Source organism: Peromyscus maniculatus, chromosome 18, assembly GCF_049852395.1.
Source record: "Peromyscus maniculatus bairdii isolate BWxNUB_F1_BW_parent chromosome 18, HU_Pman_BW_mat_3.1, whole genome shotgun sequence".
Classification (NCBI taxonomy): domain Eukaryota; kingdom Metazoa; phylum Chordata; class Mammalia; order Rodentia; family Cricetidae; genus Peromyscus; species Peromyscus maniculatus.
The window spans coordinates 39,699,723-39,713,465 of record NC_134869.1 but is presented as its reverse complement, the minus strand read 5'-3'; the positions used below and the strand labels follow the sequence as shown (position 1 = coordinate 39,713,465).

At 42.0% G+C, this 13,743-nt stretch overlaps 1 protein-coding gene across 2 annotated transcripts in view; it reads left to right on the top strand.

The window, feature by feature from the left end:
- The window catches only part of Lgr5 (leucine rich repeat containing G protein-coupled receptor 5), a 134,536-nt gene that overhangs the window by 76,117 nt on the left and 44,676 nt on the right, over positions 1–13,743 (top strand). For both annotated transcript variants that reach the window (XM_006988970.4, XM_076553925.1), the window contains exons 3-4: positions 3,404–3,475; positions 11,457–11,528. In XM_006988970.4, the coding sequence (XP_006989032.1) occupies positions 3,404–3,475; positions 11,457–11,528 (144 nt within the window). The remainder of the gene's footprint in view (positions 1–3,403; positions 3,476–11,456; positions 11,529–13,743) is intronic.

The following is a 13,743-nucleotide window of genomic DNA, read 5'->3' as shown; positions in this document are numbered from 1 at the left end:
ATGCATACTCTTGTTCAGAATTACTTTGGATCCCTAATCAAGTACAGGTGGGCAGTGCCCATCTACTCATCACGACAGAATGTGGGTTTTCCTGGTTTTTGTTTGGTTTTTGTTTTGTTTTGTTTTGTTTATTCAAGACATTGTTTCTCTGTGCAGTTTTGGTGCCTGTCCTGGATCTCCCTCTGTAGACCAGGCTGGCCTCGAACTCACAGAGATTTGTCTGGCTCTGCCTCCCAAGTGCTGGGATTAAAGGCGTGCGCCACCACCATTTTTTCCTGGTTTAACCACATACTTTATACCTTGACTCTACTGACGGATTCATAGTCACAGTGCAGGTTTCTTTTTTTCTTCTACACCAAGTCCGGCCACCTCCACTGTTGGCTACACCAGCTCTAGAATGTTCTAACTGGGCCTGTGCTCTCACTCTTAGCCTTTTAGAATAGTCCCACCAGAAGTATCCATTCAAAAATACAGGTCCGATCACACCACTCTTTGACTCAGTGGTCCTCCAATGCCACTGAAGCAATAGCCCTGGGCAGCTTCCTGCCCTACTCCCTGGCATTCTCCTGCTTGGCCATTCTCCATACTCACCCTCCAGAAGGAAGAATCTAGACCACACCAGGTATCCGCCATTCTAATCTCCCCTTCACAGTATGGCTCAGACCTCTGTTGAAATGCCCTCATAGCAGAGAGGCTCTCCTATTCCACTGTATCTAAAATAATCGCCCTCCGTGACCACAGCCCTCAGTTCCTGGTCTCCTTACCACTGCTCTTCTTCCCTCAGAGAATAATCATGCTATGCTGTTTGTTTTTGGGCCCAATGACTTTCCCCCTCACATTAGAATGAGTTTGGGACCTTGATGAGTCTCCTATTCACTACTGCGTCACCAAAGCAGTCCCCAGACAGGACAAACCCCCGACAAATGCTTGCTGGCTACAAGAAACTAGTATGGAAGAATGATAAAGGGCACTTTTTTTTCCCCCTCAACTCCAAATGACTGTTAGGAGCCCAGAAGCCCTAACAGGGCGCTGTGCTGGTTCAGGTGTGCCGACTGCAAGTTAACAGTGTAAAAGATGAAAGGGAGAGAAAGCGAGGACAGTGAGTGTGGACGACTGGAGCGGCTTTGGGAACCTGATTCCTTGAGACCAGCGTGCAGGCAGGTGTGGCATTTCCTTGCCAGCTAAATAAGCCTCCAATCATCCGCTTGTTTGCAGAAGATAACCCAGGTCCATGCCGATCCACTTCTTCATCCAGAAGCGACTGCAAGGCTGTGGGACAGTTTGGATCCACAGCTCCACAAAGTCATCTGGGGAACCGAGGTCACTTCCTTCCTTTGGGTGCGGGGGAGGGGTGCATTCACATGAGTGAGTGTGGGCACACGCACATAGCAGTGCTTGTGTGTGGAAGGCGGGAAACAACCTCTGGTGTCATCGTGTTTGAGACGGGGTCTCTTTATTATTTGCTGCTGAATCAAGCTTCAGGGAGTCTCTTGTCCGTGTCTCCCTGCTACTGGCATTACAGATGTGCACTATTGCCACTGGCTTTAAGTGACCTCTGGAAGTTAAACTTAGGTCCTCGCACTCATGTGTCCATGACTTTACCTACTGAGCCTTCTCCTCAGTCCACTTCTCTGCTTTGTATTCTTCTCATTTCTCCTTTCATGGAATGGTCTTCGCATTCGAACTCGTCCATGATACTCATTCACCAGCTGCATGTAGCATCTTTACATAGTCTGACTTAGTCATGTGAGTGCAGGAAGATGCAAAAAAAAAAAAAAAAAGGCTACGAAAATGAGACTTTAGGTAAGTGTCCATGTGTACAGTTAAACTCTAAACTCTATGTAGGGGAAATTACCCTGAAAGGAAGGAATACTTGGGGACAGTTATTGGACTTTATTTAAACTGATTAGTTAAATGCAATTTGGGCAATTCACTCTGCCTGCAACACTATTTGAGAGTCCTAGAATAGGTACAAAGCCAAGTCCCAGGTTTGTGTGTTATATGACAAGCCCAGCACAAAGTAGATTCTATAAAAACCCATCATCTAGGCACAGACTACTACCAAAGGAGTTCAAACAGAGACATTAGAAGTCTCAGAAAGGAGATGGCTTTGAGAGACAGAAGGGAGCAGAAAAAGATGATTCTAGATGGAGCAAAAGGATAGACGTGATGGCTAGCCTCGTGATCCTGTTCAGCTTCGGGATAAAGGGATTTGTGGAAGCAGCCGAGGGCTTTGTTTCCTCCAGGTATGAAAACTGGTAAGAGTTTTTAATGAGTCACTAATATGGCCAGAGCTGCCCACACAAAGATCATCAATGAACACAGAGCAAGGAGGGGATGAATTGGGGGGTGAGGCAGAGGAAGATCACAAAGTTTCTTATAAAACAATTTTATAGGAAAAATTTTAAACCCTTTGGAATCACCTTGGTCAAATATTAAGCTGAATTGCATATGATTAACACATATTTTCTGATTTCCTGCCATGGTTAGGTTAGTGGATTTCAATTTTTTTTCACTGTGCTTATTTAAAAAGAAACATTTCTTCCCTTCATCCTTTCCATAAGTATATTTGGTACAAAACAACATTTATCCACTCTCTTTTTTATTCTGCATTTTAACTATTAATTTCAGAATGAGAGCCTAAAAAATGTATTTACTGTTTGAAAAACACTTCCTTAGACCATGAGGGAAGGAGTACAGAATGCAAGCTATGGAGGTCTTACAGACTACATCTGTCAAGGGAAGAAAGAGAGGCACAAACCACCACAACACAAAATAGTGGCGTCAGGGGCCTGGAAGGGTCCTGAGATGGCATCTTGTCTAAATGTTTCATATTGTTACTGAAGTGAAGAAGCACAGGGATGTCTGCTGACTTAACAGTTCAAAGCAAATTAATACACCCATGAGAAAGATAGGCAAAGCTCCTTTAAGAAGCCCAAGTCCCTTGTATTATTAGATTCCTTCTTGCCGGGTGGCATGGTGGTGGCGCACGCCTTTAATCCCAGCACTCGGGAGGCAGAGGCAGGTGGATCTCTGTGAGTTCGAGGCCAGCCTGGGCTAGCAAGTGAGTCCCAGGAAAGGCGCAAAGCTACACAGAGAAACCCTGTCTCAAAAAATCAAAAAAAAAAATTTAAAGGGCAGGAATAGATACATATGTAGCTAGGAAATAATTTATTTTAAAGTAATTTATTTCATTTTTTTCTTAAGCACCTCTTCTGCCAAAACTGTTTTTGGAAATTTAAAGTGTTTGCAAACTATGGGAAAACAAGGTTCTTTACAGTTACTTATGTGGTTTGAACATAGTTGTATTGCATTTTCAACAGTGAAATGAATTCCACTTGAAGAAGGATATGCTAATTTTTTTCTCTCTCTCCCTCTCTCCCCTCTCCACTGAAACGCACAGACGTCTTGCTGGAAATGCTTTGACACACATCCCCAAGGGAGCATTCACAGGCCTTCACAGTCTTAAAGTTCTGTAAGTAAACCAAGCGTTGTTGGAGATTGTTCTGATTTTTATGTCAAAAGACCGCTAATGAATGTGCAAACATGAGGTACAACTTGGATCTTTGAGGTGACTCATTGAAATCCCTCTCTGTCTCCCCTGGTGTCGTAAATCCTTGTTACACTTGTCTATAACCTGTGTGTGACAATTCCTCTCCCCTTCTTTAACATTATATCTAAAGTTGTTGGCCTTTACATACCCCCCTTACCTTTTCGAACATGCTAGAATGTTCCTTTTTTTCTCCCTGTCATGTGGTTGGGGAGCATGTGTCTAAAGATTCTGGTCCCCGAGTGAATAACTCACTGTGATGCCACCATCATGAGATCACAGCTCCAAACTTGCTTTGAGATTTGTTTCCTTATGATCTATCGAGTCAGGACCCACTCAAGCATATTAGGTTTGTGTATATGAGTAGATGCAGAAAGCCTGGAGCCCGGCCCAGTAAGGTGGACAGCTGTTCATTCCGAAATGTTGGGTTAGGGATGTAGCTCAATGGTACAACCTTTGCCAACTATACCCAAAGCCCTGGCTTCTACACAGGGGACAGAGTAGGAGAGAAGGAGTGGAAGGTTTTAAATGTATGTTTATACATATGTTTTCTTAGCATTCATTGTCCAGCTTCCAAATTTGTTGTCCTAAAATTCAGTACTGTTGGATACTTTCTTAGTTTGGGTTACTACTGCTGTACTGAAACACCATGACCAAAAGCAGCTTGGGGAGGAAAGGGTTTATGTAACTTTTATATCCTGAAAAACAGCCCACGGAGAGAAGCCCAGGCAGGAACTCAAGCAGGGCAGGAACCTGGAGGCAGGAGCTGATGCAGAGGAAGAGTGCTGTTTACGGGCTTGCTCGCCATGGCTTTCTCAGCCTGCTTTCTTCTAGCTCCCAGGACCACCAGCCCAAAGGTGGCACCACCCACAATAAGCTGAGCCATCCCACATCAATCTCTAATTGAGACAGTCAGGCTTGTCTACAGTCTGATCTTGTGGAGGGGTTTTCTTAATTGAATTTCCCTCCTCTCACTTGGCATAAAACTAGCCAGCACAAACACCTTCTTCTTCTAGTACCCACCACCAAATTTTATGTCAGTGTGCTCAAGTTTGTAGAAAATAGTAAAAGTTGCAAGTCACTCTAAATTTTATCCCTGAAACAATATCTTGATTTTATTTTTTATTGAGATTAAAGTTAACTCCAAAAAAAGCATTTGATTTATATATGCTTAATGAAAATTGCATTTCAATTGCCTAAGATATATATATATATATGTAAGTTTTTAAAAGTTTAATTCAATTTAATATTTTATGAAAAATTAAATTCTAGGGGAATGAAGGAGAACAACTGGGATGGGGTGCTGTGGCTGGGATGTAAAATAAATAGATGAATAAAAAATAAATAAATTCTATAGCAGAACCATTATTAGGTCTTCTTGGATGACTGGATTTAGCTTGCCTTTTCTTTGGGTCATTTGTGCTATTAACAAAAATATTTTGGGTCATATTGCCAACCCTAATGCTAACTTATTATATGTATTAGCACCGTGTACAATGAACCTATATTTCAATGAATCCAGCAAGATATTTGAACCATTCAAAATGCATCATGAAACTCAAGTTTAAATAAGATGGCGAAAATGACTCCCCTGAATGCTGTTAAATATATTGTATTGTAGGGAACAGAGAGATGTTCCTGTGGTTAAGAGGACTGGCTGTTCTTAAAGAGGACCCAGAATTTAATCTCAGCACCCACATGGCAGCTCACAACCACCTGTAACTCCAGTTGCAAGGAACCCATGGCCCCCTTTTGTTCTCCACAGTAACCCATAGGTTCATAAACATATAGACACATTCACAGAAAACTAAAAATAAATAAAATATAAAAGAATAAATTATACTATAATCAACCACCTCAATTCACTCAACAAACTGTATATTGAGTATATGAGATAGTGTGTATATATGTGTACAGGTGTATCTCAAGCCATCATATTTTATTTGATATACAAGTATCTAATATGAATACAAATTAATTACATGATATTAAATATATGTGGCTTATTATAGTTGCATGGATATATAACTTTAAATCCCTAAATTTTTAATGAAGTTGGAACTACTCAAGTTTTATACATGATTTTTTTCCACCACCATATTATGTATATTTCCTGATTTTTCCATTGTGTAATTCTAATTCCACCATTTTCCCACTGAGTGTTCCTCATAATACACCACATGTCCAGTAAGTCAAAGACAAAATATGTCCCGGTCATTGGTATATCCCAGCCGGTTGAAAAGTACCTGACTCACAGTATGCACTCAGTAAACATTTGTGGAGTGATGATTCTGATTCATGACGCAGGGAAAACACAGACACTCTAGACATGGACATTTTCTTAATTTTGTGTGATGCAAACCCATTTACAAGTTTATTTATCAGATAACTATTAGCCATTCAGTGAAGGAAGTGTCTATGTCTGATATGGGTTTCTGCCTGCAAACACATTTCATGTGCCCAGAATGGTTAAGCACATGCTCTTGCTGCTTCCTGAGCTACATTTTGCCCACACACTCTAGATAGCACTGGCCTAAACTGGTTTTTTTAAATGAGTCCTAGAAGCTGTAGTTTGGATATGGTTCAAGTTTGTCCCCCAAACATTCATGTGCAAAAAGTTTGGTCCTGGTAGGGTAATGCTAAAACAGTGGAACCATTAAGGGGTGGAGCCTATCGGGAGGTCACTCTGTCATTAGAAGGGCCATTCTCAGAGGATTAATACAGTTTTCACCTGGTTAATTCCCCAGAGTAGAAATTGTTATAAAAAAAAAACAAGCTTGGCCCCTGGATCCCTTCAGCTTCTTGTCTTACCATATGATCGCTTTGGGGTCTATTCCTTCATTGTGATGTTACCATTCCTGCATCCCTCACTAGATTCTGGATAGATGATGCTAAAATCTGGATAAACAACCTTGGACTTTCAGCCCGTAAACTAAATAAACCTATTTGCTTCATAAAGGTCCCATCCTTGGGTTTTCTTGTTCTATTACGGCAACAGGAAATGAGCTGAGGTTATAGGCTATCTCTGAGACTCACTGTCTAAATGTACTCTTTCCACCAGAAAAAAAAAAAATGAATGGAACAAATGATGGATTTGTCATTGAGAGTCTCTTTTTATCCATTCCTACCAACCGATGTTTCCTGTCTTCTACATCAGGGATTCAACAAAGCTCGATGCTTGTGGCACTCAAAGAGTCTTTAAACAAATTATTGCTAGTAATTACTGCTGGACCAAGGAATATAAGTCATGAACTTGAAGATTTTATAATCTAGTGGCAGATTGTGGGATCAAGACAGACAAGCATATCACCTCTGCTTCTTGGACAAAGCATATCTAGAGATGTGATCAGCTCTACAACTATAAAGGCTAGGAACATTCAGTCCAGTCTAGGGTTCAGCCTTGGCTTCCTATGAAAGAGATTTTTCCTGTAGGGAAAAAAAAAGCAAAAAAACAAACAAACAAACAAACAACAACAGAAGCTGAATCTGGAAGTATACCTTGAAATTAACCCTCCAGGTAAGCAGGCAGCTGAGTGACAGGACAGTGTGCTCAGATAGAGGCACACGGGTGGCCAAGGCCAGGAATGAAGAGGCAGCCCCCAAGGGGTTGATAAGCCAGCATTTAAAGGAGAGCTTTGGAGGAAAGTAATCTGTGAGGAAAGAGTCTGTGGGGACATCTTTCTCCAGTTGTGACCCAGAAGGATCAAAATGTGGGGTATCACCCAGCATAAAGGCAATTTTATCTACCATTCCATTTGACTTCTGATATGCCTTGTCACCAGATGCAAACCAATAATACTACTTTAGTGCATAACTCTGCACAAAGGTTTTATAGTGTCATATTTTCATGGGGAAATTGAGGTGGATTAAATGCATCCTGTCAAAACAATTGAATAATTAATTGAGTTTGTATTTTTTTATTCCTAGCATTATAGGTGTTCTAATGATTTATTTAAGTTAAAGTATCATTTATTCAGTAGAAACATATCAAAAGCCACAAAACAGACCGTGTGTGTGTATGTGTGTGTGTGTGTATAAAACTTTTTTGAAATCACTATTAAATGAGCAGAAAAATAAGAAGCAAAGAGAGCCGGGCGGTGGTGGTGCACGCCTTTAATCCCAGCACTCGGGAGGCAGAGGCAGGCGGATCTCTGTGAGTTCGAGGCCAGCCTGGGCTACCAAGTGAGCTCCAGGAAAGGCGCAAAGCTACACAGAGAAACCCTGTCTCGAAAAACCAAAAAAAAAAAAAAAAAAAAAAAAAAAAAAAAAAAAAAGAAGCAAAGAGAAAGGGTCACATTGGATTTAATTAACAAAGTTTGCTTTATACATATTTCATACTATCACCTTTTAACTACCTGGGTCACAAATGCAGAGTTCATGTTGTAGCAATTATTCAATGGATTATTAATGGGATGGCCTGTTGCTTTTAAAATCATATTCTTCCATTGCCTAACAAGGTTTACTGCCCGACTTTGAAGAAAACAAGTTCCCAATCAACCTTGAATCCCCATTTCCTATGAAAGGATATAATCTCCAGAGCTTTTCAATGTACTAGAGAAGGAATGCTGACCTCCACCTGAACATATAGGATAAATATTCTTAGGACATTTCAAGAGTTTCTTGTCCTAAGGCGTAGGAGATGAGTTTGACTTATCCTGGGGATACCCACACCCATATGTGAGTTTCACAGCTCTTCACCTAAAGTGCAACCCTTGTATTTTATTTGGGGTCTGTTGTTTTTATTTTAATAAAGGTTGTTTCCTTTTTTCCTTTAAAATATCTAAGGATGCTCTGTTGTTACATGTCTTCACTAGTTTCTATTCTAGTGGCCATCTAGACTCTATCCATGTTTCTAGTCATGTATGAAATGGCTTCCAATCACGTTGTTTTTCTCACACACACACCTTATTATTAAAATTCTAAGCAAGGGCTAATGTAGCTAGAGTTTTCCTGCCTCGCCCACTGTCAGGACAAATCTCTCTCACCCGCCAGTCCCACAGCCGCTCAGGCCCAACCAAGTAAACACAGAGACTTATATTGCTTACAAACTGTATGGCTGTTGCAGGCTTCTTGTTAACTGTTCTTATAGCTTAAATTAATCCATTTCCACAAATCTATAACTTGCCACATGGCTCGTGGCTTACTGGTATCTTTTCCTGCTGCTTGTCAGGGTGGTGGCTGGCAGTGTCTCTTTTCTGCCTTCCTGTTCTTTCTTTTCTCCTCTCTGTTAGTCCCGCCTATACTTCCTGCCTAGCCACTGGCCAATCAGTGTTTTATTTATTGACCAATCATAGCAATTTGCCATACAGACCATCCCACAGCACAGCCAAGTGCAGACCATCTCAGACACCTGCACTCAGGCCCGTGGTCCTAATCATCCTCTATGCGGACCTGCTGGGTAAAGCCACGAGGAACCCAAGAACGGGCTCCCACAGGACATACAGAACATCCCACATCAGGCTAACGATGTAGCTCAGCTTGTGAAGTGGTTGCTTAACATGCATGAAGTCCTGGATTCTATCCCCAGCACTTCATGAAGCAGGCATAGTAGTGCATGCCTGTAATCCTAGCACTAGGGAGGTGGAAGCTGAATGACCAGAAGTTCAAGGTCACCCTCAGCTAATGAGTCTGAAATGAATATGGGCTTTATGAGATCTTGTCTCAGGAAAAAAGAACTCAACATATAAATATAGAGTCTAGCATCTGACTCTTTCATTAAAAATGATTCCTGGTAATGTATCTTAGTTAAGGTTTCTATGGCTGTGAAGAGACACCATGACCACAGCAACTCTTATAAAGGAAAACATTAAATGAGGTAGCTTACAGTTCCAGACGTTTTGTCCATTATCATCATGGTGGTACATGGCGGCTGAGAGTATGTTGGCATGCAGGCAGACATGGTGCTGGAGAAGGAGCTGAGAGTCCCACATCTTGATCCACAGGCAACAAGAAGTGAACTGAACTAGGCATAGCTTGAACATAGGAGATCTCAAAGCCCACCCCCACAATGACACCTTTCCTCCAACCAGGCCACACCTACTTCAGTAAGGCCACACATCCTAATAGTGCCACTCCCTATAAGCTTATGGGGGCCAATTACATTCAGACTTCCACAAATCATTACACATAATGCCATGCATTTAGTCAAATAAATAATTTTACTATAAGTTACTTTTCCATAGTTACTTCTCCTTTGTGATGCCATTAGGTAAGTACTGATCCAATGAGGTTGAAAGCCACAGCACAAGCAACAAATTTCTGAGCAGAAGAGACTTGTAGAAACTCTCGTAGAAACTCTCATAGAATCCTCGTAGAAACTCTCAAATATTTTATAAACTTCAAAAGTGGACGCAAAGACAATGTATAAAGGTCATGTTCGTTTAGAGCCATGCCTTGCATGAGGTGGGTGAGTAGAGACTATGGTAAGACAAGAGAAAGGTACTAGTGGTCCAGTCAACTAAGATCAAGAATAAAGATGCCAGCAGCCTTGGTTGACTAGGGCTGTTTTCTATGTGGAATCTTATTGCTATCTCTTGCCTCTAACATGTATGATGATTGTCCCTGAACACATTGGCCCTAAGACAAATAAGCCGTTGGGGTTCTGTACTGCAAAATACTTAACCCACTGAAATGCTGCATGAGGCATTTCAACAAAATTCATTTTCGGGTATCAGCCCTTCAGTCAAGGAGAGAAGCCCTCCTCCTACCACCCACCTTCAAACCAAAACCATGCGGTGATAGGCAAAGGTAACTATAGAAAAGTCACAGAGGCGGGGGAGGGGTGGGAGGAGGGATGAGAGGGGGATCTGTGGTTGGTATGTAAAATGAATAAAGAAAAAAGAAAAGAAAAGTCACAGAGAGCCATCCTTCCCCCATCCGATGTTGATCTAGGATCCAGTCTTGGTAAACGACAAGAAGTCTATACATAGACTTAAACAGAAATAACATCTGAGAATTAGGTCGGCAATTGTCACTAGTCTCTAACAAATTGTTCTCCTTCCCCGCCCCGCCCCCACTTCATCTTATCTGTTCTCACTTAGCCTTGCTGATCAAAAACTAGAGGAGAAGGGAAAAGACAGTAGAAGCAAAGATGTATACTTAGAGAAGCCTGAAGATGCTGTATGAAATAGCGGCTATTTTAAACAGACTGAGAAAAGAAATAAAAAGTTATAGAAATCACACCTTGTGTCTAACAAAAGCAGTTCATATCATCCGTTTTGTACTGTTATGCAAATGATAAAATGGAGTTATGTGTCTACACCCCTACCCAGGACATGTTCGGCTTGGTTTATATTCCATGGATTCAGTAAGGAGGGCTTGCAAAAGAAATCAGCAGCCATGTGGGTGTTTGGGGGTTTTTTATTTTGTTTTGTTTTGTTGTTGTTGTTTCGAGACAGAGTTTCTTCGTGTAGTTTTGTGCCTTTCCTGGAACTCACTTTGTAGACCAGGCTGGCCTAGAACTCACAGAGATCCACCTGCCTCTGCCTCCCGAGTGCTGGGATTAAAGGCGTCTTCCACCACCACCTGGACCATTTGGGAGTTTTATACTGCACTTTGTAGTACTATAAACTCTTGAACTGTTTCGTCTCCCATTGAAATATCGGGGGGAAAAAAACAAAACAAAAAAAAAAACAGGAATTTCTAATTAACTCACTGGGGGCACAAGATAACCTGCTCTACTTCTGTCATTCAAAGGGAACTAAACTAGAGAGCTGGGCTTAATTGATAACTGGGTTTTTAGGAATTCTTTCTTATTTGCACTCCCTTGGGAATTTATCCTCCCGAACACTTTGATTGACGTTCAGATGTTTTGACAGCAGCTGGAACGGTGTCTGACGCTGTTGCATCAGGGTTGTCTAGTGTGACTTTTCTCTAATAATCTTTCTCCACTTGTTTCCATGGGCAGCATGCTGCAGAATAATCAGCTGAGGCAGGTCCCCTCCGAAGCCCTGCAGAACCTGCGAAGTCTCCAATCCCTGTAAGTACAGTCGTAACTACAAAACACGGCTCTCGATTTGAGAAGGAACATTTAAATGTCCTGTAGACCATTTTGTTTGGTCCCTGAGTTGATGAGTTGTATGGACTTGAGTCCTAGCCCTAGAGGTTGAGATATCCGGGCAGGGATTTAATTACACCCGCAGTCAAAAGCCTCCTCTATGTGTCTCAGGACCAAACATCTACTTCCATTCCCATTAATAGTTTTGTTTCTGAATTCAAATCAGAAATGATGCTTAGTTTTTACCTAGAAAATTGGATGGGACAATCTGATAGTCTGGCATCTTTAATTTGCTTTATTTTTAAAGCATCAGAGCTTCTTTGTAATCCAGTTTTGCTGAGTCAAGTGAAGATGAGTGTTTTAAACTCTGCATATCTGTCCAACACCCTCAAATTATGAAATCAAGACTTACCAGGCGTAGTGAAGCATGGCTACAGCACAAACCACCAGCTGCCCATCACTGCACACACATAGATAATCGCAAACAGTCCCACAGTTCCCATATACATGGCCTCCCAGACCTCACACAGACAGACCATCACACACACACACACACACACACACACACACACACACACACACCCTGCAATGGTACTGATGTCTTTTGCTCTGAACACACACCTTTCTTTCCATCAGGAGTTTCTCTCCAAGCACCCACATAAACACATAAGTAATTGCTCCCATGAAGAACATTCAAACCAACTAGATGTTTGGAAGCTTGGGTTTGGGTTGGAAGTAATTGTTCTCAATCAACTACTTGGCAAGTCTCTGCCTCAACTGCTGCGTGAGTAAATCACCTTCTCATCAGAACGTATGAGCGATTGCAACACGTCCCGTGATTTCTGATATACGTGTGAGTCATGGACTCCTTAATTGTACTTCTGCTGGAGGTCCTCATCTGTCTAACAAAGCACTGCTTTCTAGTCTTGACTGATGAGGAAGATAAATGCGCGAACAAAGCAGGAGAATACCGCAGGCTCTAGCTGGAAATCTTCGTAAGGAATCCATCAGTTAATAATTACATACAGTTTGCTTAATGCTTTTTCACTGCGGTGACATGAGAGGAGGGGATTGTGAGATCTGAGGATGAGACCTCCGTCCTTTGATCTTCCTTTTTAATGAAAGAAAATCTGTGCTCGAGATCATTTCAAGCTTTTTTATTCTAGTCAAACAAAGTGACTTCCTAGGTTTTCAGCAGCCTATAGATAAACAAGCCCACAAGGGCCCCTTTGTGGCTGGGGAGAGGCTGTTGCTTTGCCAGCCACTCCTTAATGACAGGACACTGTCGCGCTGCCCTGCTTCAGCTAGCTTTACCTGAAACAAGCAGGGGTAAGCCAACTGTCTCCAGTGGGGCTGTGCGGGCATGGGGCTCTCGTAGCTAAATTGAAATCGAGATAATGGCAGCGCCCGATAGGACCTCTAAACAGCTGCAAGGCAGGCCGCAGATAGAAGGATAAGAGTTTGTAACCGAAATCCCCTATTGGCTGAAAGATCACAAACAGAAGTGAGCTCTTTGAGAAAGAGAAAACCATGAAGCTTTTGTTCGCTTGAACTGGGTGGTGACTCTCTGATAAAGGTGTTCAGATTTTGTTTCTGACCGGCCCGATATTTACTGTTCACCAGGTGTCTCCTGGTTTCTGGTTCACAAAGGAATTACTTTCTGGAGCCTTGTGAATGATATAAATGCATGTTCCTTGTGAAAAGGTCGAGGGTTAATTTGCCAGGATGACGTCACATCCGAAATGAAGTGTCTAGACAGGTTCTCAGCCCCTGGCTCACACTGCGTTGTGTCAGCTGGATTATGCTAGGATGGTCACAGGGTCCCTTTGCCCAGAGCACAATCAGTGTGAGGTATGAGGCAAGGGCAATGTGTGTGCTAGTGTTCTTCTTTTTCTCTCTGATATTGTTTGTGCTGCTTTGGTCCAGCAAATAGGGTCTGCTCACAAGAGATTCATAAACACATTCAACTCAAGCTCTACAGACCATGTTGTGCCAATTGAGGGTGCCCCTGCCCTGGTTTGGAGGTCTGGGGGACAGCAAACCCCATTCGAATTGTATGTTATCCTGTGCTTTACAGTGCTAAATTGTCTTTCTCTTGCTGCTATTAAACAGCTCCAGAAGGAAAGGATTAGAGTGGGACTGGTACTCCTCACATTCCTTCTGATTCTGTTCTGACTCCAGATCATCCACCTGGAAT